The 25703-nt window shown below is 36.3% G+C and overlaps 1 protein-coding gene across 20 annotated transcripts in view; it reads left to right on the plus strand.

Moving 5' to 3' along the window:
* Nucleotides 1-505: 505 nt before the first annotated feature.
* Nucleotides 506-25703, plus strand: part of trdn (triadin) — a 68443-nt gene continuing 43245 nt past the window's right edge. For 17 of the 20 annotated variants that reach the window (XM_073856295.1, XM_073856296.1, XM_073856300.1 and 14 more), the window contains exons 1-5: nt 506-878; nt 9689-9898; nt 11055-11093; nt 16244-16297; nt 21642-21752. In XM_073856295.1, coding sequence (XP_073712396.1) covers nt 872-878; nt 9689-9898; nt 11055-11093; nt 16244-16297; nt 21642-21752 — 421 coding nt within the window. In that variant the 5' untranslated portion in view covers nt 506-871. Of the gene's footprint in view, nt 879-9688; nt 9899-11054; nt 11094-16243; nt 16298-21641; nt 21753-25703 lie in introns of those variants that run through there. The other 3 variants (XM_073856314.1, XM_073856299.1, XM_073856315.1) reach the window with 3 other exon arrangements.

Here is a 25703-nt window from a genome sequence, read left to right on the forward strand (position 1 = left end):
TATATTCTCCAAAAAACACATGTCTACAGCAGCTAATATCTCAGGTTTCTCGTCTCCACCAAAGAGATGAAGCTAAAAGAATAAAAATGCAATTTTCTCTTTAAAGGTCAACATTTTAAAAAAGGTTCTACTTGATTTGCATGAATATTCAACAAGCCATGGTAAACGGCTTAGTTTTACACGCAATCTTCATTTCTTTCATGCATACCGCAGCGTATATCTCAAAAGAATTTCCATTAAATCAGAGATCTCTACAACGCATGCTTTCAAAGTACAACCTTCAATATTTCTTTGCATGTAAATAGGCAGAGGATGGTGTCTAAAAGGATTAAAATTCACACTTCCGAAGTGTGTTTGTGTGTGCTGCCTGCCACACGCTCGCACGTCAGCAGCGCGGCTTCTATTCGGGGCAACACCCCTGGCCTAAAAAGGCAAAACAAAATGCCATTGCTGCTGGGGACGCTAAGAATAAACCACACAGTCCAGTCACAGATAAGGTTACCTTGAAACCCAGCCTCCCCTCTACCCAATGACTCCTGACCCACACACATCATGGGCTGCTAACAAACATAAGGACAACTTAGGGCTTCATTTGCTCTTCGCGCTAGCCTTGCAATTTTCCCACAGGCCACGCTCGGAGCTGTATACAATAATTTTCGACTGTTAGGAGGCGTACGGTTTCTCAACAGCCCACTTTAAGCAACAGGTGCCATATTTTTGGCTTCTTTGTGGGGAGCCCTGACACAAGCGCGTTTATCGGAACTAACTGGAAAAGCACAGCGACACAGCGTGGTGCTTTCCATCGGAAAACTATTCCGGACCAGGGAATTGACTCTTGAACTTGTGCTTTCCGCCTATTAGTGTATGAGACATGGAAGGTACTGTATTTTACTCTCTAGTGACATTTCTAACTTGTTCTAATTTTTAACAATACGGCGTGAGTCAAATAAATGTTATTGTGTATGTGGTATACTGTGCGATTACTAATATAACCATGGTGGTTTTAAAACAGCAGCCATCTGCTTTGTAAAGGAATTTCATGCTTGAAAGCTGCTAAAAATACATCATATCATATGGCTTTATGGGTATCTGGACTGCTTTAAAGCAGGCCTGTAATGCTAGTACAGCATTTTAAGGGTTTCAATGAGTTAGCAACTTAAGTATTGTTTGATAAAGACAACACATACGTGTACGCACATTTAGCGCATATTGGAAATTGTTTCCCTGGTGTTCCTGTAGCTCAGTTGGTAGTTCAAAAGGTCATGGGTTTGATTCTCAGTTAACACACATACTAATAAAAACTATATACACTGTAAGTCGCTTTGGATAAAATTATTTACAAAATGCACAATGCACGTCTTTCTTCAACGTATTCTTGTAAAAACATTAAAGAATAACAAGTAGGGAAGACCGCATTTTGGCTTTGCCTCAATCTTTCAAAAAATATTCAATCCTACACTCTCAGAAAAAAAAGGTACATAAAGGTACAAAAGGGGCAGTACCTTTTTAAAAAGTACATTTACATGAAGTGGATACTGTACATCTGTCTTTAAGATAGATCTTTGAATCCATCCATCCTACATCTTTGTTTTATGGAGCAATGCATGGATAGATATTTTAAAAGGGCCACAAAATAAAGACAAAAAATCCTAATTGTCATTTATTTCAGTGATTAAAATAATTTATTACACAGTGTTTCAAAATGCTTGATTCTGATTGGCCAGTCACGACATCCCTAGGTATGCTATTCCAATATAACAACCACTTAAAACTAATAACACATGCGCTGAGTCCGAAACCGTCCATACTTTATGGTAGGCGAAAAGCAGTAGGCGAAGTTTGTCAGAATTCATAGTATTCCAAAAACAGTAGGCGAAAAGTACCCGGATGACCTACTACTTTCGGCAAGATCCCAAAGTCAGTCCTTCCAGAAAAACGCAGAGTTTTTTTGAGATTGTTGCGGGCAAAAATCCTCGATTTTGCGGCACGTTTTCTTAAAAACTGCGATGGAAAATGCGGGATATTTATGCAATTTATGCGTTGGAATTGCGGGAATTTGCGAAAATTGCGGAACTTGCAAAAACTGCAGAAACTTTCAAAAGCTGCAATGATGTTCACGTCACTTCATAACGTTCCCATGGCAATAGAAGACACGGCTGCGCTTTTGGGAAGTAAATGCAAAAATTTTTAACTTTCTGCTAATATATATGTGACTTTTTGCTACGAAAATGCGGAGATTATGAAATCATGCAAGCCCCACATATTTTGTGCGCGGAAATACGTAATAATGCGGCGAAAGTGCGTAGTATTTGGAAAAAATGCAGCTCCGCATAAATATGCAGACTTTGGCTGATTATAAAATATATCGCGCGATCGCACAATCGCGTTTTTCTGGAGGGACTGCAAAGTGTTCATTCAATGGACCCTTTACTATCCCTTTATTAGAAGAAGAAGGAGGGGCGTTGTTTTATTCAAAAATGTGCAAAAGCGGTAACCATCAGCGGCCGGTGACATCTTTTTTCGAGGGTGCTCGATGCGAAGTTCGTCACAACATGTATGTAGCCCGTCATGTGTGTGGTTCGTAATTTCAAAGTATGTGTTCTGCGCGTCGAGTGATCCTATGTGCTTCACGTGTTTTGTCAAAACAAGTGCCCGCCGCAGACGCATCCAAATGCGTTTATGATAAAAGAGACTATGCCAGATACTCGCATAATATCATGCGTAATCACAGTTTACTGTTAAGGGAGTGTCTTGCGTGTATTTTGTGAACGCGAGCGTCTCTTTTATCATAAACGGTTTTGACGCGTGTGCAGCAGGCACTTATTTTGACAAAACGCGTGATGCACATGGTTCACATGACACAACAAACACATATTTTTAAAACGCAAGCAACACACATGACACTCCGAACACTTATTTTGAATTAGCGTCACAAGCGCCACTGGCGGTAACGCAGCTCTATTCAAATGCAAATACATGTATTAAATAGCTGTCCCTTGTGGTTTAATTGTGCTAGTTTAACGTCATTCCACTCAGACTTCTATTCAACTAACTTCTTGTGATGTATCAACATGGTGGATGTAGAACATCCAAATTCCTTCATACCATCCATATTCATTTAATTCAGTACCCACTGTCACAGTATGCGATTTCGGATGCAGCCACGGTAACCTGGAATGATGCAAATCAATTTGGCACATGCAGTTTAATATTACACAAACATTAAATATTAAATGTATTTTAATAACATATATGACATCATATTTACAATGATGTCTTATATGCTTCGCATCGGGTCCTGATCACACAGCTGGCTATACATTATCCCTTACATAAGGTTGGGTTTGATGACTTACACTCCAGTGTTTCCCATACATTGATTTATTTGTGGTGGCCCACCACAGAATCAACACTGGCCCCCACAAATAGAATTTTCATGATTCCCATTTTCGTTTTTATTTCACTATTTAAAACAGCTTAATTCGGCTTAAAATATAATTTGATATATAATATAGATCAAATACAGATACTGTACAGATTAAAGAGTAGAAGTGAAACATATTTCAGGTGCCAACACTAGATCAAACGCAAACACGACATGATGACGTCACATATGCTAAATAGCTGGTGACGTCATCACATACATCTAGCACATAGCACACATACATCTAGAAGACGTCTATTTGATGTCTGCGTTTACATCTGCAAGACGTATAATTTAGATTGTTTGCTCATCTGCAATACGTCTCAGAGACGTTTCCGAAAAGATGTCATATAGACATATTGAAGACGTCTGCAAGACGTTTTTGATTTAGAATGTATGTAAAGCAGCTCTTTCTAAGACCTTTATAAGATGTTTTTACACACCAGATGTATTCCAGATCTCCAGATCTTTACCAGACATCTTGCAGATGTACCTGTGCTATCTGGGCCACCACAGTCTCTCAAAATCCTGTGGGAAACACTGCACTCCCAACTCAGAAATAAAAAAGCACCCTTTTTTATGCTGTTTACATTAACTTATAGATTTATGCAACGCTCAAACACTTTCCCCAAACACATAAATCCTCTAAGTTTCTAGACAAATACAATAAACGTGTTCAAAAAGTTTCCATATTAAACGTCAGTATCAGTGACTTGAGATAAAGTTTCAAACAGGCCATTTATTGACATCAAGGGCCTGCAATAATGAGTCTCAGTCTTGCGTGAAATGGCTTAATGTCTCCGAGTCTTAAAACCAAATGTGATATTCTGATTAAAGAGTAAAATGTCTCTCAGAGTGGCCTGAATAAATCATATTTAAAGTGACACTTGAGGGAATAGCGACGTGTTTGCTGTGTTTTCTGCTGGCTCTAGTCTCTCGAAAGCTCTCACTTACTAACCTGGGATTAGTTGCCATGGATATCTACGCAGCGATCTTGAGGACAGAGTCGTGTATTAAAATGAGCAATGAGAAAGGGTTGAAGGAGTGGGTTGAAGTGGCAAGCTTGTGTATTTACACGGCATGTTGTCATGGAAAGATATTTACTGAGGCTTTTGTGTACATTCTCTGCCATCTTATTTATCCGTGTGATCAGATAGCGAAGCTTCCAGTCAGTCCTGAAAGGCGGAGTCATGATGAATCATGCAGCAAAATCTCCCCTCATCCGTAACACAGGACAGACTTGAATTGTGATGAAGCCAAGCACATGACGTATGTGCAGAGTTTCCAGAGTCAGCATTTGGATAGACCCCCCTAATCCCAAATTTGACAACAGGGACCAATGTAAAGAGTCGCAACAGGTGCTCTTGGTTGCAACAGGTGCTCTTGGTTGACACTTTTAGTGTGTCTGGTTCAAACACCGCTCCTCAAACAAACGGACATATCACATCCAGAGCAAAGCTACTGTAGCAGGACCGGAACATTTTGTTTCTTTTACATTGCAAAAAATTATTTCCAGGAAAAAAAAATATTTGTATTTTTGTCTTGTTTTCAGTAAAAATATCTAACAATTTTTAAATTAAAATACTTTTTCTTGATGAGCAAAACGACCCAAGAAAATAAGTCTAGTTTTTAGACAAAAAATATACAATTAAGCGATTTTGTGCATAAAACAAGCAAAAAAAAAAAATTTCTTGAATTTTTCTTGAATTTAGTGTTTTAAAAAAAATGCACGATTTTTTTGCTTACCCCAGTGGCAGATTTTTTTTGCTTGTTTTATGCACAAAATCACTTAAATTTTATATTTTTGGTCTAAAAACTAGACTTATTTTCTTGGGTCGTTTTGCTCATCAAGAAAAAGCATCTTAATTTTTAGATATTTTTACTGAAAACAAAAAAAAAGTACTTAGACAATTTTTTCTTGAAAATCATTTTTTGCAGTGTAGCAACAAAAACTACTGGTTCACATTGGCTTGGATTCACAAGGAATCATCCACAAATTAAATTGTATTGCTGGATTCACACCAAACGCAGTAGGGGAGGCAAAAACACGCTATTCGCACGTAGTTGGACGCTCGAACATTTTGAATATACTTACTTCATTCGTGCGTTAAATTCTAGTCATTCGAGACATTAAATGGAAAGACACGTGGAAATTCGCGTTATGGGAGGGGCTTCTGCGACTCACTTCCTGTAATCACGTCACTACTAGAGCAAGCTCCTGATTGGTTAACGCTGCACGATTTTCCGCCAAAGTTCAGATTTTTTAACTTGCGTGTATCCGTGGCAATCCCAATTCATGTCTGCCGCGCCACGCTAAATGCTTCATTCGTGCCGCGAGACCTCCAGACATGCATAGACCTCCAGACAATGCCTCTACTGCGGCATTAGACAGACACTTTACATTTAGGTGTCTGGCAAAACATGCATTTGCATTTAAACAACACATTTTTGTTTGTGTATGTGTGTTTAATGGGAATTGAACCAATAACACTAAACACAATAACATTAGAGAAGAATCTATCATTTACAATATCAAAGCCAACAATATCAGCCCAAATCAATACAGGGATCCTTAAACACAGCGGTGTATATAAAGGTTGCATGGGGTGTACGTAAGCCGAGTTGCTGCAAGAATTTATATCAATTTAGAAAAGAGGCTTTAAAAAAAGCTCCAGCCAGCAGATGACAGAGAGTGTTTCTTATGTGGCCTTGGAGATGTTTTAAAGATGAAACATTGCCATTGCAGATGTGTGCTCTACCTAAAAGACAAGTTCAGTGTAATCTCTCTCCCAGGCAATGCATTGATAAAACAAAAAGCAAACATCCATCTGCTGTCTATGTCATGAGACAAAAACCACATGACTATAGATAGATTGCTTTGTCACACCATTACAAACATGCAACCATACTCAGACACTTTTAAAAATAAAGGTGCTACTAAAGAACCATTTTTGGTTCCCAAAAGAACCATTCAGCCCTTTTATAATCTAAAGAACATTTTGTTGAAGTGCCCCTATTTTCCTTTTCACGATTTTACATTTCTTTTGGTGTATAAATGTGTGTTAGTACATGTTAACAATCTGCAAAATGACAAATCCCAAAGTCTAAGCGAGTTATCGTCTCCAACTAAAATCTTTTTTTCTTGGACTACAATGAATGCAAGTCAATGCTGTTGATTGTAGTCAACAGTTTACTTCTATAACGAGTCAATGTGGGCTCGATACACATTATCATAATTTCGCCCTGTAAGTAGCCTGTGTGTTCATATTTTAAGAATTTACTATTTGCATCACGATTCAAACACGAGTTTGATCAGTGTAGAGTAGCTCTTGTTGTTTGTCGTTTCTACAATAAATGCAGACATGGTTTTATGTTTTAGTATCCTTTTTTGTTCAAGCTGCACTTGTAAAGTTGATCGATCAACTTGGTCATCTGCATTTTCTGGATCAGATTCGGGCTCGCACAGATAAGGTAGTAAAGACAATATTATCTCCTGTTGGGACCTGATCTACCACGTTTCCGCCACACGCTTAAGATATTCGGCCAATCACAATGTACTGGTTAGCTGGGTGTTTGGAGCACACCGTGGTTTCTCAGAACAAACGAGCTTTGTACAAATTGATGCATTACACTGCAGAAAATGGCTTTCTAAGGGGCTGATCACACCAAACGCGTTTATGGCAGTTGCAGGCTAGCCTGGTCCAACCAAACTCTCGTACATTCATTTAATTTGTACAGAGTCTGGCCATGCTCCATTGCAAAGCGTTACTTCCGTTAAGGAGGGTCCTCTGTTGAAGTTTAAAACTATTGGATCTGCCCAGAGTCACTCTGAACGCTAACGTTTGGTCGTGACGTATGTCACTCAGTCTGGTGCGCGACCTCAACGTCATCGTTCTTAGCCACCCCCCTCTTTTCGCTGATTGGACCTGCAGATTTTTGCCAGAGAAAACAAAACTACACAGCAGTCCCAGACGCTGTACTGAAGCAAAAAGAAAATTAAGCGGAAGCACGTAGGAGGGCGGAGCCAGGCTAGTTGCAGGCGCCTTTTTGAATGATTTTCTATGGGCAATGAGCGTTATGCGCGCGGTTTATGCGCGCCGAACTACTTGCTTTTTTTAAGGAGCGCTGAAAGCAGAAAAGCACCCGACGTCATTCATGTCTTTCCATTGTCCAATCGAATGAGGGGAGAGGCAGGCCTTTCGTTGTGATGACGGAAGTTTACAGTGGTTTGAATCAACCGGATTACACTCACTCACTTTCTCCTGCATGTTTGTGCACCTCTCACCCTCGATCAAGGTCAGAGCAAGCGTCCTCTTTTAAAAGTTTCTGCTAATATGACAGTTAACAGCATAAGAGCGCCCACGCTTTAATATTTGATTGACAAGACAGCTGATTCAGTGTTTGCCTAGCAATATAAAAAGCCGCACTGCTCTTTATTAGGGGCTTTCACATGTCGCGCCTAAAACGCGTGGAAAATACGGCCGCGTCGCACTGTGTGCGTGTTGTGACCGCATCGCTTCCATTATGAAATTTGAAATAACAAACTTGAGCGCGCAAAAGACGCGATATGTGAACCGCCCCTTTAAGTGACAAAAAAAGGCAGTGCGGCACGCCTTGCGATTCCAAGTGTTTAAAATGCGTTTGGTGTGATTAGCCCCTAACTTAGTATTTTTGTCTTGTTTTAAGTACAACTATATAACAATTCTTAAAGGAACAGTATGTAAGAAATGTATATTAATTAATCATAAAATGGCCCTGATATGTCACTAAACATTAAGAAATCATTTTCATTTCAAATACTTATATCACAGTGGTATGGCCAGGATATTCATTTAAAAAGTGGAGTTGCAGCCTTCAACTGATGTTTATGTTGTCATTTTGTGTATTGGCCACTAGTTGTGCGATTGCAGTACCAGTTTTAGCCACACGTTTTGTGATTGCAATACCAGTTTTGGCCACAATCCTACATACTGTTCCTTTAAATTAAGATGCATGATTACTCTTGATGAGCAAAATGAAAATAAGTCTAGATTTTAAACAAAAAAAATTTGTGCTTAAAACATAGCAAAAAAATATATATATCTGCCAATGGGCTAAGAAAAATCTTGAACTTTTTCTTAAACACTTAAAGCAACACTATGTAGTTTTTCTACCTTTAAATAATGTCTCTAAAATTATTTCAGTGATAGAACAACTTTTAACTGGACAAATTGCACTGTTGCTGCAACACGAGCAGCCTCCTAGTTGCTACAAGCACACTCTGAAAGTGGCGGTGGAGGGTAGGAAACACAGCCCCGCCCCTCCCCCTGCCTGCAGAAGAGTGTCTGATACCAAGCATTGTTGCACTTTTCAACCACATGGGGGAGCTGTAAGTCATTTTTACATGGAAACTACATGGTGTTGCTTTAATTCAAGAAAAATTCAAGAAAAAATTTCTTTAAAGTTATATTTTTTTGGCCATTTTTGCCTTTATTAACAGTGATTGAGGAGAGGACAGGAAAGTACAGGGAGGAGAGAGGGGTATGGGGTCGGCAAATGACCACGAGCCGGGAATTGAACTCGGGTCGCCGAAAGTGCGAAAGCACCACATGTCGGAGCGCTACACACTACACCATTGGCTCCGACAAGAAAAAATGTCATACCCCATACCGCAGATTATTTTTTGGTTGCTTGTTTTAAGCACAAATTCACTTAAATAGTATATTTTTTGTTTAAAATCTAGATTTATTTTCTTAGGTCATTTTGCGCATTTAAAGGGATAGTTCAACCAAAAATGAAAATTCTGTCATCATTTACTTACTCTCATGTTGTTACAAACCTGTATGTTTGTTCTGATGAATACAAAGGAAGATATTTTGAGAAATATGTGTTAACCAAACATTTTGTGAGCCCCATTCACTTCCATAGTAAAAAAGAATACTATAGAAGTGAATGGGGCTTATACAGGTTTGTAACAACATAAGAGTGAGTAAATAATGAAAGAATTATCCCTTTAAGAAAATACATCATGAACCATAAACCACGTTAACACATTGCATTACACCACATAAACAAAATATATTTTTAGCAATGTCATAGGCCCTCTTTAAACCATGGAACCATACAGCCAAAAATTTTTGTTCTTTGGCATCAAGTAGCACCTTTATTTTTATGAATGTTGAGTGTATATTGGCTACGTCATTTTAAGGCTTAATTTTAAAGTCACTCACTTCCGTTACCTATATTTTTACCTTATATGCATCTAAAGCTCTTCCTGTTTTACAGTGCGGTCTTCCACCACCACGACTACCGTACTCGAGAGCAAGAACGATGTGAGCGCTCAGGCCGCACGTGGGTCCAAGCGCACCATGACTGATGACTTCTACAGCACGTTCAGCTCTCCCTTGGCCTGGATATTGGTGCTGGCACTCATCATCACCTGGTCGGCCGTGGCCATCATAATGTTTGACCTGCTGGACTCCAACAGTCTTGAAGGTAGGTCCAGCTCTCTTATCTTTCTACTGCATTTGAGTCGTAGTTCGTGTCGTCCCTCAAGACCAGTTTAAATTTATCTATTGAGAGTTATTTTAGGATTGCTGGATGAGTGCAGCAGTCGATAATTGTGTTATATTGCGTACTGGGGGATTTATTACAAAACATCCACCTGAACTCTCGGCTTGAGGTAAAACCGGGCTCGGACGGGGCGTAATTGGACACTTGGAAAATAATTTAGAGTTTCCAGAACGCGATAAAGCTCAGAGCTCGTTTTCTTGCTGCAGGTTTATCAGCAGTGCCAGAGGGCAAATGCGTGTAGGTTTTTAAGGAGGGCAGGTGGGCGCTTATTGACCGATTCCTGATAGCATTGACACTGACAAGGAGAGATAGGGTGTCCTGTTGGCCGGCTGCTATCAGCCAGAGTGGCATTTACTTGGAGTCAATAATAATCAAGGGGAAGGATAGCTAAAGTGATCCTGCAATGCCTAAATGTCGTTTTGGACACTGTGTTACCACCTGATGATACATTAGGCTTGTTCATTGTTGATGCTAGGAAAATTATGTGCCAAATTGCTGGATATGGGGTTGCTATTTGTTATTCATTGTGATTGAGTAGTTTCACGATGACAATTTTGTGCCTTTTGAACTTTTATGAAAATTGTCATTGTTTAGATGGAATTTATCACTGTCATTTAAGGGTTAAGTCACCCAAAAATACATTTACTCTCCAGCATGTTTTTCCAAACCTGTATGACTTTCCTTTTTATCCTTAAAACATTTTTGAAGAATGTTGATGTTTTTTGAAAAAGTAAATAAACCAACAATTTGCCATCCTTGAAGAAATAAAGTCAAACAGGTCTGATACATCAGTAGAGAAACAAGTTTAAAACGGAAGTAATTGATGACATTTTTTTTATTTTTGGGTGAACTGTCCCTTTAAATGCTCACATCACATCTCATTCACACATCATTCCCATTTTTAAAGCATTATTTTTTTTAAAAGGAGACAATAGATTTCATTTAATTGTAGTTTTCAACACAATCACACTTCCTCAACTTACTGTAGGGGTCACATTTACTTATTTCTAATAAATGTCCCCTCCTTTTTCCACCCTGTCCATCATCATCTGTCATCCTGTTGCCATCCAATAAAAAGCCCATACATTATACTGTGACGACCCCTGTTTGCCACCTGGTAAAGACTCTTTGCCTGCAGTTCATTGCTAATGCCCGAGTGTATTTGTGTTGTTTTGTGTGTTGTTGCATGTGAACCGAGAGCAATTGTCACTCATTCAAAACTACCGTTTGCCCATGTAAATTTACAGATTTATCTCATCTGTCTGTCGTGAACACAACTTTACTTTTTGTAAACTTTTTTCATAGGCATTTTATTCAATGTGACACTACGTCTTTGACTTCATCACTGTGACAAAGTGAACTGTGGCAGAAAATACACTTCGAACCAGATTGCATATTGCGTTGTGGTAATAAAGAAATTGCTTCAGATTTGACGCTTTGGAGTGATTTAATAAAACAATATAAAATTAATTAACAGTCTTTAAATCATACAGTACAGAAGTCATTGTGACAAAGATGTAGTGTCACGTAAATATGCCATTGTAAAAAGTAAAAGTTGGATCAATTTAAAAAAATACTTCAATTGGTAACACATAAAATTTGAAGGTTTTTTTAACTTATATTTTCTCACTTACACTGCAAAAAATGATTTTCAATAAAAGAAAATTTGTATTTTTTTCTTGTTTCAGTAAAAATATCTAAAAATTCTTAAATTAAGATGCTTTTTCTTGATGAGCAAAACGACCCAAGAAAATAAGCAAAACTATCTGCCAATGGGGTAATCAAATGTTTCTTGAATTTTTCTTGAATTTAGTGTTTAAGAAAAATGTTCAAGATTTAGCGGATTTTTTTGCTTGTTTAATGCACAAAATCACTTAAATTTGATATTTCTGGTCTAAAAAAATAGACATATCAAGAAAAAGCATCTTAATTTAAGAATTAACAAGACAAAAATACTAAGAATTGTTTTAAATCATTTTTTGCAGTGTTAGTGAAAATTTAAGGCGAATTTTTTTTACATTGAATTAAAAATCAATTAAAAATGACTTCAATTGGTAATACCTAAAATCTAAAGTGTTTTCAACTTATATTTTCTTCCTTAAGTGAAAATTTAAGGTGAACATTTTTTTTAATTTAATTAAAAAACCTATTATAAATTACTTCAATAGGCTTTGGATGAATCAGTTTGTCCAATAATGGCAGACAGGAAACAAGGAGCTGGCTGAAGTTCAGGAAGTAGTGCAGCTGGGCATAAAGACTATTGGTAAGACCTAAAATCTGAAGTTTTTTCAACTTACATTTTCTAACTTAAGTGGAAATTAAAGGTGAAAAAATTTAATTAAATTAAAAATCCATTAAAAATACTTCAATTGGCAACACCTAAAATATTTTAACATTTTTAACTTAATTTTTTTAACTTGTGAGATATTTTAGTGAGAAAATATTGTTTGAAAAAACGTAAATTTTTTAATAAAAAAAATTCCACCTTAATTTTTTTAAAGTTGATCCAACTTTTACTTTTCACAGTGTGAACTTTGTGTTTTTTTTTTATAAATTCTTGTTTATACATGTATAATTTTCCTTTTATAATAAAACAGATTTGCTTTGCAAAAATAACAATTTGCAGTTCCAAGTGTTGCTGAATCTTAAAACTAATCTAACCTTAAGAGATGAATAGAAGCTTCACAAGTGTCTAAACAATGCATTGACATGAAGTGTAAAAGAATGGCGTCCAAATGTATACGGCCAAAAACAAGGGTTCATTTTTTATTATAGCAAAAAATACATACGTTATTACTATTACGTAAAATGATGTAAATATTAATTAAATAAGCAAATACTTATTGGACAAAACATATCAGATATTAGATTTTGAACAAACTTGTAAAGTACATGCAAGCTCGAATGCATATTACCATTAAGACTAAAGGGATGCATTGTAAAGGTGATAAATTAACTAATAAATGCAAAACTGAAGCATTTTAACTTGTGGTCTTAGACATTTGGACCTCACTTGAAATTCATCTGCTTTAAATCTGCAGTATGGGCTTGGAGACATCTATAGCAACAAGCTTCAAGCATCTTCAAAATGCTTGTGGCACAGATTTCATCATCAGAACTGTAACGAATCGTCTCTAAATTTCTTGAAGCAAACATACATTGATTTTTCTACTTTGACGTTGCATCTCATCGTTTTGATAGAATGAAATCTGCTTAAAACAGTTCTTCATTTGAGCCAGCATGACAGAAACAAGCTTTGTGCCAATTGCTCCCTTCCACCCTATGAAATTCAACATCCGTGTGTTTACGTCTACCTGGCGATATTGCTTTCAATCAGCCTCAAACGATTCACTTCAAACAATTAATTTAATGCTAACATCGATAACTTTGCTTTGAAAGCACTGTAGCGTGTCTTCAGTTCATTCATTAACTGTGTGGTATTGTACGGCAGTTCCTCTTTGCCATGCAGAATGATTTGATTTTTTCATTAAATGCATTGAGCAAAACAATGATTTTTTACCTGTAGAATATTAATGCAGTATTCTATGTTGCAGATTTCTCGCGTTCTTTTCAGGAGAAGGAATTTGTACTTTAATTTCCCTCTCAATGCACAGCTAAGCATTGATTGGCACCTGGAGAAATGGCCTCGTAGGCTACGTGTGATGCTGATTCATGGGGAGGAAGCCGGTGCTTTGGCCCGTCTTAAAACAGCCTTGCATTTACAGAGTCTTTACCATTTGCTTTCAGGTGGTCTGTGAAACATGAGGAAAGAAAAATATATACAGAAGAAAAGTACCTACCAAAAATTACAATGAAAGAAAATTGTGATGACAAGTCTGCCAACAGATAACCAGAAATGATAGCTTAAAATCAACACTGTTTGTGAAAACATACAGCCTATACCAGAGCTATTCAACTTTCAATGTCCAGAGATTAGTACCTTTGCTTTGAGGAAAAAACAAATGAGATAAAGCTAAATTTAAGGCTATTACATTAATGCGAAAGGCATCAGTTCATATTAAAGCTGCAATCTGTAATTTTTGCCTCTCTATTGCCACCTCTGTTCACTGTTAGATATTTTCAAGGATTTTTACAGTAGCCTACTGGCAACACTGTTAGATTAAATACAGTATCATACTGCAATTACTGTATATGATGTATGATGTCACAGAAAATGCCCATAATGCAAAGTGAATTACAGTTATTTACTGTATAAATAGTTTGCAGTATTATACTGGGTGGTATACAGTAAATAACTGTAAAAATTACAGAAATGTCTAACAGTGTTTGAAACATAAACCTGCAGTTTACTTTACGTACTTATATTTATGCGTATTAAAAAACAAATGACATTTCAGTGAAATTCGACCCGACTAACTTAAAAGTCATTATTTTAAGCTAATTATTTTAAGATAAAGAGATATTTTGAACACTGATTATTTATATACTTTTTTTATTTTACACCCTAACTTATGGATTGCAGCTTTAAGATCTTGGTAACACTTTTTAATAGCATCTCATTCATTAACATTAGTTAATGCATTAGTTACAACATGATCTCATGGCAAGTCATGTTATATTCACAAAAAAATCATTAATTTATTTGAGTCCATGGCACAAAATTCAGCTTTTTTCGTGCCTTGAGTACGGATGTCTTTTTCGTGTCACTCAGCACGAATTTCTATAAATAGTTTTTTGTGTCCGTGGCACGACTTTCTTTTTCTTTTCATTTTATTTTATGTATTGTTTTCTCTTTTTTTTCCTATTTTTAAATCATTGTCGCTTGGGGTTAGATTTGGAGTTTGGGTTAGGATGTACTTTTATGTATTGGTTTCTACATTTTTAAAACATTGTCGCCTGGAGTTGGGGTTAGGGTTGGGGTTTGGGTTAGGATGTCTCAAAATGTAACAAAAGGGATTCTAACCCCAACCCCAAGCGACAATGGTAAGAAAAATAGAAAAAACAACAACGAGAAAACAATACATAAAAATTAACGAAAAAAGAATATTTATAGAAATTTGTGCGAGTGACACGAGGGGGACATTCGTGCGCAAGGCAAGAAAAAAGCGTGCCATGGACATGAATAAATTAATCAAATTTTTCATGACTATAACACGATTTTCTGAGAGATCAGTCTGATTAGTTAACATGAACTAACAAACAGCATATTTTCACAGTGTTTATTAATACGAATACAGTTGGTCATTGTGCATTAACTAATGTTAACACATACAATGTTTGATTTTAAATATGTATTAATAAATGTTGAAATTAAAATGTACTGTGATTAATAATATGTAATAATATAATAAATATTGTTCACAATCACTTAATCTAGTTAACTAATGTTAACAAATGTTAGGTTACACTGTAGGATTTTATGGTACACTGAAAAAAATGATTCATTGAATTTAATGCATTTTTTGGGGTGGGTGGTTGCAATCAGCTTGTTTGAGCTACATTTAAACAAAAGTTTTATATTTTATTTTACTTTACTAATCTTTTTTGTTTAAATGTAGCTTAGGTGGGTTGATGGCAACCACTTACCTTGAAAAATTGAGTAAATTCAACTAATCATTTTTTCAGTGTATAATACTACAATAGTGTTACTAAAATCTCTGACTTCAGATGGCAAACATGGATATTTTTGCAAATACAGTTTGGGATAATAACTATATCTCACTTGTAATTTCCTTTTTATGGGTGGACAAGTCACATGTATAATTTGGTCAAATTCTGAGCATGGGAGCATGAAGGGCGATACTGAATTTTAATAAAGTGGGTTAAAAAGTTAATCAAACAAATGTCACTGAATTCATCAGTCCTGCATTAGCATCTCCGTGTAAAGGAGAAGTCAAAATGGCATTATGTGCTTTGAATTCGGATGCAACAGGAAGCAGACAGAAGAAAACATGTCTTCATTTCAAACTTCCAATCAGTAAATCTTTTAAAACTGACATAGTATTACATTCACACTGCATATGAATCCTGCCTCCTGTACCTGGTTTATTTCTTTTCAAGCAATGTCAATGTCTGCTGTTTTTTTATTCATTCCACCAAAAATGTGTTTTTTTTTTTTCACTGTGAAATATGAATATGTTCTCTTCACACTTTCATTTTGATGCTGTGTAACACGTGTTTTATTTAAACTGGTGGCTAATTGAATCTGCTAGAGTTTGAGCATGCTCGCTGAGGAAGACCCAATCTGAGTGTGTGTGTATGTACTGTTACCCTACACCTCTGCCTCTGTGTCTCTCATCCTAACAGGACCACAGGCACATCGTTTCAGGAAATCATATAAGGAGACAGGCGGCCTTAGAGGCAAGCCATCTTATGTTTTATCTTAATATTTAGTGGTGTTTGGTAGCCAACAAGCTTACAGTATAGGGGTCTTAAGGGTCATAAAATTTGACTATGGTTATTATTGTTTTAAGCAAGAAATATAATTTTACTTATTCACATATTTGTATTAAATGGTTGTTTTGTAATCATAAATGGCATCTTCGTTCATCTTTTCAATGAAAGCCTTAATGTGTGGAATTTTACAATATTTGTAACATGTCGTTTATATCAGACCTCTAAGCAAAATATTTATAAAAGCAAATAACAAAAGCGCTGTCTGGCTGTCTATATATTCCCTATACAGCTGATTTTCTTTAGTCGGTCTGTTTGTCTGTCTGTCCATCTGTCTGCCATCCAATGGGGTGCGTTTACCAAAAGCATCATTAGCTAAATATGGTCGTTCTTACCATTGAACTCTATTGGTAATGACAGAACTTAAGACCATAGTTGCTTTCGGGAAACACACCCCTGTCTGTCTGCCACCCTCTAGCTCTCTGTCTGATTTTTCTGTATCTCTGTCTATTATCCTCTATCTGTCTGTCTCTCTATCCTCTAAAACAGCTGATTTGTTTGAGTCTATCCATCTTTCTGCCATCTTCTATCTATCTGTCTGATTTTTCTGTATGTCTGTCTGTCATCCTCTGTATATTCATTTGTTATTCACTACTGTCTGACTTTTCTGTCTGTCTATCATCATCTATCTGTCTGTCTGTTATCCTCTATCTATCCATCTGTCATCTGCTATCTGTCTGATGTTTCTGTCTCTCTATCATCCTTTATCTGTCTGTCTGTCATCCTCTATCTGTCTGTCTGTTATCTTCTATCTATCCATCTGTTATTCGCTATCTGTCTGACTTTTCTGTCTGTCTATCATCTTCTATCTTTCTTTATGTCTGTCATCCTTTATCTGTCTGTCTGTCATCCTCTATCTGTCTGTCTGTCATCCTCTATCTATCCATCTGTCATCTGCTATCTGTCTGAAGTTTCTGTCTCTCTATCATCCTCTATCTGTCTGTCTGTCATCCTCTATCTGTCTGTCAGTTATCTTCTATCTATCCATCTGTTATTCGCTATCTGTCTGATGTTTCTGTCTCTCTATCATCCTTTGTCTGTCTGTCTGTCATCCTCTATCTGTCTGTCTGTTATCTTCTATCTATCCATCTGTTATTCGCTATCTGTCTGACTTTTCTGTCTGTCTATAATCCTCTATCTATCTGTCTATTTATCTATCCCCTAAAACAGCTGATTTGTTTGAGTCTGTCTGTCCGTCTGTTATCCTCTATCTATCCATCTGTCATCTGCTATCTGTCTGATGTTTATGTCTCTCTATGATCCTCTATCTGTCTGTCTGTCATTCTCTATCTGTCTGTCTGTCATCCCCTATCTGTCTGTCTGTCATTCTCTATCTATCCATCTGTCATCTGCTATCTGTCTGATGTTTTCTCTCCTGTCTGTCTATCATCCTCTATCTGTCTGTCTGTTATTCTCTATCTATCCATGTGTCATCTGCTATCTGTCTGATTTTTCTGTCTCTCTATCATCCTTTATCTGTCTGTCTGTCATCCTCTATCTGTCTGTCTGTTATCTTCTATCTATCCATCTGTTATTCGCTATCTGTCTGACTTTTCTGTCTGTCTATCATCATCTATCTGTCTGTCGGTTATCCTCTATCTATCCATCTGTCATCTGCTATCTGTCTGATGTTTCTGTCTCTCTATCATCCTTTATCTGTCTGTCTATCATCCTTTCTGTGTCTGTCTGTTATCTTCTATCTATCCATCTGTTATTCACTCTGTCTGACTTTTCTGTCTGTCTATAATCCTCTATCTATCTGTCTATTTATCTATCCCCTAAAACAGCTAATTTGTTTGAGTCTGTCTGTCTGTCTGTCATTCTCTATCCATCTGTTATTCGCTATCTGTCTGACTTTTCTGTCTGTTATTCTCTATCTATCCATGTGTCATCTGCTATCTGTCTGATTTTTCTGTCTCTCTATCATCCTCTGGCTGTCTGTCTGTTATCCTCTATCTATCCATCTGTCATCTGCTATCTGTCTGATGTTTCTGTCTCTCTATCATCCTCTATCTGTCTGTCTGTCATTCTCTATCCATCTGTCATTCGCTATCTGTCTGATATGATGTTTCTGTCTGTCTATCATCCTCTATCTGTCTGTATGTCTGTCATCCTCTATCTATCATCTGTTATTCGCTATCTGTCTGACTTTTCTGTCTGTCTATCATCCTCTATCTATCCATCTGTAATTCGCTATCTGTCTGATTTTTCTGTCTGTCTATCTGTCTGTCATTCGCTATTTATCCATCAGTTATTCGCTATCTTTCAGATTTTTCTGTCTGTCTATCATCCTATATCTGTCTGTCTGTCATCCTCTATCTGTCTGTTCGTCTGTCATCCTCTATCTATCCATCTGTTATTCGCTATCTATCTGACTTTTCTGTCTGTCTATCATCCTCTATCTGTCAGTCTGTCTGTCTATCTATCTATTCCCTAAAACAGCTAATTTTTTGAGTCTGTCTGTCTGCCATCCTCTATATGTCTGTCTGCCACCCTTTATCTATCTGTCTGATTTTTCTGTCTGTCTACCATCCTCTATCTGTCTGATGTTTGTGTCTCTCTATCATCCTCTATCTAACTGTCTGTCTGTCATCCACTATCTGTCTATCCTCTATATGTCTGTCTTTCTGTATCTACTGTATCTGTCATTCTTTATCTTTCTGTTTGTCAATCCTTTTTATGTGTCTATCTGTCTGTCTGTCATCCTCTATCTATCATCTGTCATTTGCTATCTGTCTGATGTTTATGTCTCTCTATCATCCTCTATCTGCCTGTCTATCATCTATGTTTTTATTGCTGTATCTATCATCCTCTATCTATCTGTCTGTCTGTCTGTCTGTCTGTTCCATCCTTCCATTCATCCATCCACCCATTAGATTTTTCTGTCTGTCTGTTATTCGATCTGTCTGTTTATCTGTATTTGCTAGATCTATCCTCTTAAAATGCTGACTTGTTTAGTCTGTCTGTCTGTATGCAGGTTATAATTAACTTATAATTTAGATGCAACTGAAATAGACTTTTGACTGATTACTGTCCATCTAATATATCTTAAGCTGCCATTAACACGTGCTTTAGAAACGCTATAGATGACACCAGCTATATCTTCCCAGAATATCTTATAAACTAATACTAATTTATTCTAGAGGTGTAGTGAACATCGGGGTACTTAGAGGCTGTAATGGAGGTCTTGGCAGTTTGCAGTCTGTGCATGATGTCACGTCAGTTCTGCATAATGGCTTCTGGTGAAATGGCTTTGACTCAGGTCATACTGTTCACCTGCTGTTAACTGCAGACACACAGGACGAACTGCCAAATATGATGAGTATCCCTTTTAATGAACAGCGTAGAGGAGGAAAACCCAAATGTACACATTTCACTGATTTGGCATGTATATCTTTTGTCAGATTTTAGTTTTTGCTGTCAAGGGAATGTGCGTCAAAACCATCCTGCTGCAGTTCTTCGCATTATTGAACATGTCATTTATGGTTTACAAAACATTCATAGTTTGCCCAAGAAAACAAGTGTAGCATAAACTACACTGTCAAATGTAAGTGGACACCTTTTACATTAAAGATTTGGCAATTATTAAAGGGACACACCACTTTTTAAAAAAAGTATGCTCATTTTCCAGCTCCCCTTAACCATTGGATTTTTATCGTTTTGGAGTCCATTCGGCTGATCTCCGGGTCTGGCGCTGGCACTTTTGGCGTGGCTTGGCACAATCCATTGAATCTGTTTGGACCATTAGCATTGCACCTAAAAATAACCTAAGAGTTTTGATAAAACTTTTAATTTTCCATCATTCTTAGTACACGATGTATCTACAAAAGAGTCAAGTTTTAAATAGGAAAAATATCGAAATTATTTTTTAGGCGCGATGCTGGTGGTCTGGTCAGATTCGGTGGATTGTGCTGAGCTATGCCGGAGGTGGTAGCGCCGGATCCCGAGGTCAGCTGGGTGGATTCCATAACGGTAAAAATGAAATGTTTAACTCTGGGGGAGTTGAAAAATGTGCATATTTTCAAAAAAAGTGTAGTGTCCCTTTAACACCCGCATAAATCAACAAACTACACATTTTTAGTAAAAGGGCTTTTCAGTTTCAATGATAATGTCCATGTGCACATAGTCAATTACATAAAAAATAAACAAAGTCTAATGTAGACCAACCTGAGCTTCACTGAAGATCTTCAGGAAAAATTGTTAGGCTAATTTTGAAACAAACCGCAACACTGATCCTCTTATCCATCACCTTTTCTTATGCCTAAAACAAGAAAAATGCTTGCTAACAGGGTAAAAATAACAAAAAAAAGTATCTGAAAACAAGTATTTATATTTTATGCAATTTAACGAACTTCAACATTTTTAATTACTGAACTGATATACATGGTTCAAGGGTTTTTGTATGTATTTTACGAGTTGGCTAATTTGTATGAAGTGAAACATACAAAAATATACGATTATTAGAAAAAAACATAGCTGCAAGCAGCAATACCGGGGTCAAGCCAAAAAGGATGACAGAATAAAGTATTGGTGATGACTATCATGATTTTGGATCTAAGTTTTCAGTAGATTAAGGCAAAAATAGCAATTTTTTTCAAATCTTGAGGCCACTAGGTGGCGCAACAATAGATTTTGCCTAAGGTCATGCTTGTGATGACACCCACCAAATTTTGTGTAAATACGATAAAGCGATCCGGAGATATAGCCTCAAATCTCTTGACCACAAGGGTGCGCCGAAAAGTTTACAAGGGCTTTCAGAACATGTCGCTGATGAACCATACCAAGTTTTGTAGCGATACCCCATTGCGTTTGTGAAATACTGAATTTAATGAGACAATTCTAAATGGCGAAACCCAAAATGGCTGACCAAAAAACGTTAGGTATCGTTTGACTCGGCATGCTTCAAAGATAACCCATTCTGGGCTTGACCCCTAATGAAACTCCAACTGTAACCCGTCCCTAACCCCAACATCACAGAGGCGAAAGCAAATCGCACAAAAACTTATGGTTGTACAAATTAATACAAATTAGCCACCTCGTAAAAAATACGTACGAATTGTCATAAGACAATGTGTTGGCCTTTCAGGTGTCTTCATACATTTGGCCATGTAAAGTCTTTTTTAGTAAAAGCTGTCAAGTTTAAATTATTTTTAAGCTGGTTGGCTAAGCGTTGTTGGGAGGTCTATACATGATATGAATGAGCGAGTGAAACGTGTGTTTTTAAGATGCCCTATTCAAAACATGCTCTTAGGCACTGATCCCATGAAAATGATGAGCAGGGCCATGGAGGATACATCTGACTGGATATCATCAATCTTCACTTTTATGAGTAATTTGGTAGCACCAGAAGATGAGGAAGAAGGTATATGAACTACTCGTGACCTTCATACTACAAGAACTAAGTGTTACTGTGTGACTGTAACATCAACAACATCTATTACCCAGTGGCGGCCAGTGACTTTTTTTCAAGGGCGCACAATGCAAAGCTCGTCACAACATGTATGTAGCCCGTCATGTGTGTGGCTCGCCTTGTCAAAAAATGTGTTCGGCGTGTAATGTGAACTTATGTGCATCATGCGTCTTGTCAGGATAGGTGCCTGCTGCACGCCGTCTAAATGGTTTATGATAAAAGAGATGCCAGATGCTCGCTTAATCTCATGTGTAATCAGAGTTTACTGATAAATTAGTGTCTTGCGAGGATTTTTGTGAACTTGAGCGTCTCTTTTATCATGAACCCTTTGGACGCGTGTGCAGCGGGCACGTATTTTGACGGGATGCATGATGCACATGGTTCGCATGGCACAATGAACACATGTTTTGGCATGACGAGCAACACACATGACACTCCATACACATATTTTAAATTCACGCCCCCGAAGATAAGTCACCGGCCGCCACTGCTATAACCACGGGTTAATGCACAGCGGTTTGATCTGACAAGCTTGATTTTAGTCTTTTAACACATTGGTTTCCATGAAGGGGTTGAGAAATATTATGGATTAAACATTGTTTTAAAATTGCATTTATGGATATGGACTATACAATTATAATTTTGTACTTTGTAAGCAGTTTAGATTTGCCACTGTAAAAAAATTCTGGAGAAGTTAAAGTGTTACTTGCAGCTGGTTGCCGGTAACTTAACGTAGATTTAAATGTATGTTATTTACGGGCAATATTTTGTTAAATAAAGTTGAATGAACATTAAACGTTTACAGGTGTTTGTCTTTATAGAGTAAAGCTAAAATAACATCATCAAGCAAAGCATTCTGGGAAACAAAATCTGAAACAAAAACAGAAAAGGGGATGATGATTTCTGGTTCCCAGAATGCTTTGCATGAGGCTGTTATTGTATAGTTTTATTCTGTAAAGATAAATGCTTGTTAATATTTAGTATTTATTTAACTTTGAACAAACTCTTGCCAGTAAATAACATAAATAAAAATTTACAGTAAGTTACCGGCAACCAGCTGCAAGTAACACTGTAATTTCTACGGCTATGTCAAGCACTCAACTTTCACTTTTTTTACAGTAAGAACACAAATTCAGTCAAGTACAGTGTGTGTATCGTGTACATTTGGAAAGATTTGTGTTTAAAGACAGAAATATTAAAGAATGGGTCACTATTTTACAGCTTTACGTCATACAGAAGAGTTTTGAGAAAGGAGAGGATTATCTGCCTGGATTTGTCAACCTGTGTGCCACACTGTGTGTGTTATTCTAAAAAAATAACAATAAAATCTAACAAATATATACAAAGCACAATATCTCTGTCTTCTATCTCTCTTATTGGTTTCTACAGTGTTTATATTTAATATCCTTAATAATCTTGACACATGAACTCATACAGTATATTTAAACAGCAATATTGACTGAAAACATTTAGATTTATCTTCATTTAGCAGATGCTTTTATCCAGTGTGAAATACAAAGATAACACAACTTTTGGTTTAAAAAAACAGGAGTTAATTGTGCCAAATTTCAAAAGAATACCAGAATATAGTATATACTTTTATAAAGTTCACATTAGTATATTATTTACATTTGTGACCCAGGACCACAAAACCAGTCATAAGGGTCAATTTTTTTCATCAAAGATAAAATAAATGAGCTTTCCATTGATGTACAGTTTGTTAGCATAGGACAGTGTTTGGCCAAGATACAACAATTTAAAATATCTGGAGGGTGCAAAAAATACAAATATTGAGAAAATCAATCATTAAATCGGCATTCGGCTGTTTTATAAAGCCTATGTTGGATTCAGATGGATTCTAGTTCATTCATCACTGAAGGACATTTGATTTTACAAAAAGATTTAAATAAATAAAACAATAATAAAGGAATTTTAATTTTGCCAACGCTCACATAAAAAGGTTAATGTGTCACATGAGTCGATTAAAACATGAGGATGCAATGAAAATAGTTCAAGTAAGAGTAAATAATTTTGTATGAAGTATAAAATGAGTCACTGAAGGCAGTGAAAATGTTGAAAAGGGAGTCTGAATAATCCGAGGGTTGCTTAGGGTTAAAAACCTGAGGCATCTTACTTTACCCTCTTTAATTTTGTAAGCTAATGGCTTATTGTGGTCTCATTAAGGCCGGCTCATATTGCCCTGCACTTAACCACAAATGCACTTTGAAAGGTCATAAGAAAAGTTTCATCTGCAACTTCTCATGCTGATTTCGAAGTTGACATTAGTAGAGATTATTTACAACTTGACTTTCTTGTCCTTGATATGAATCTTAAAGAGATAGTTCACCTTAAAATGAAAATGATGTCATCATTTACTCATCCTCATGTTGTTCCAAACCTGCATGAATCTCCCCTTTCTGATGAACACAAAATAAGATATTCTGATAAATGATGGTAAACACACAGCAGATAGTGACCATTTACTTTTATAGTAGGAAAAAAATATTTTGGAAGTATTGTGATTAATGATGAAGAAAATATTTTGATAAATGATGGTAAGCATTGACAGTACCCATTAAATTCCATCATATTTTTTATTCCTACTATGGAAGTCAATGGTCACTATCTGCTGTGTGTTTACCATTATTTTCTCAAAATATCTTCTTGTGTGTTCATTAGAAAAAAGAAATTCTTACCAGTTAAGAACAACATGAGGATATGAAAATGATTACAGAATTTTCATTTTAAGGTGAACTATCCCTTTAAGGACTGATAACAGAGCAAGGGCAAACATATTTTAAATTTACCATGCAGATTAACAAATTTCTTAAAATCTACTGGCTACCCTGTGCGCAAGAAGCATTAATGTGTGACACAAATAACTATACCATTAACAGACTTACAGTATATGACCAGAAAAAACATTTACCTCCATTTAGCCCCATTATGGGGAACAACTGTAAAATACAAATAATATTAGCCCACGCATCACACAGTATAATGCAATTGCTCTTATAAATGTTTTTAAGATATTTTTTTCTCAAACAAACCAAAGTTAAATTTTTGCTACATTTATACTTAATGGGGCGGTTTCCCGGAGATTATTCCAGGACAGGCTTTAGCTTTTTTAGGACATTTAAGTAGTTTTTAAAAATAAACTTTACAAAAACCTATACTGGTATCTTGAGACAAAACAATGGTATTGGTATATGTTAAAATATGTCAGTGCAAGGTGTTTTGAAATTAAAGCAGCTCAAACATGCATTTTAGTCTGGGACAAGGATAACTAGAAACCACCCCAAATTTACTACCCCATAAAACATTATAACCAAATTTTACTCTGTTTTATTAATCACATAAGAATTTAAAAATCTGTTCTTCAATAAGATACTGAAATTATATAATTTATTAAGAAATAGATGTTTCTTTTAAACATATTGCAAATCAAGCATTTTTATTACATATAGGCTACTTACACTGCAAATGTTTCTTAGTATTTTTGTCTTGTTTTCAGTAAAAATATCTAAAAATTCTTAAATTAAGATGCTTTTTCTTGATGAGCAAAGCGACCCAAGAAAAGAAGTCTATTTAAGACCAAAAAATATCAAATGTAAGTTATTTTGTGCATAAAACAAGCAAAAAAATCTGCCAATAGGGTAAGCTAATTTTCTTGACTTTTTCTTAAATTTAGTGTTTAAGAAAAATGTTTAAGATTTTTTTGCTTACCCCATTGGCAGATTTTTTTTGCCTGTTTTATGCACAAAATCATTTAAATGTAATATTTTGGGTCTAAAAACTAGACTTATTTTTTGGGTTGTTTTGCTCATCAAGAAATGAAGAGTTTCGTTGCAAAAAGAGATAACCACCGTTTTTTTAATTGTTCAGAAATCTAGTTTTTTGGTT

The sequence above is a fragment of the Misgurnus anguillicaudatus genome, chromosome 18, assembly GCF_027580225.2.
Source record: "Misgurnus anguillicaudatus chromosome 18, ASM2758022v2, whole genome shotgun sequence".
NCBI classification, from domain to species: Eukaryota; Metazoa; Chordata; class Actinopteri; order Cypriniformes; family Cobitidae; genus Misgurnus; species Misgurnus anguillicaudatus.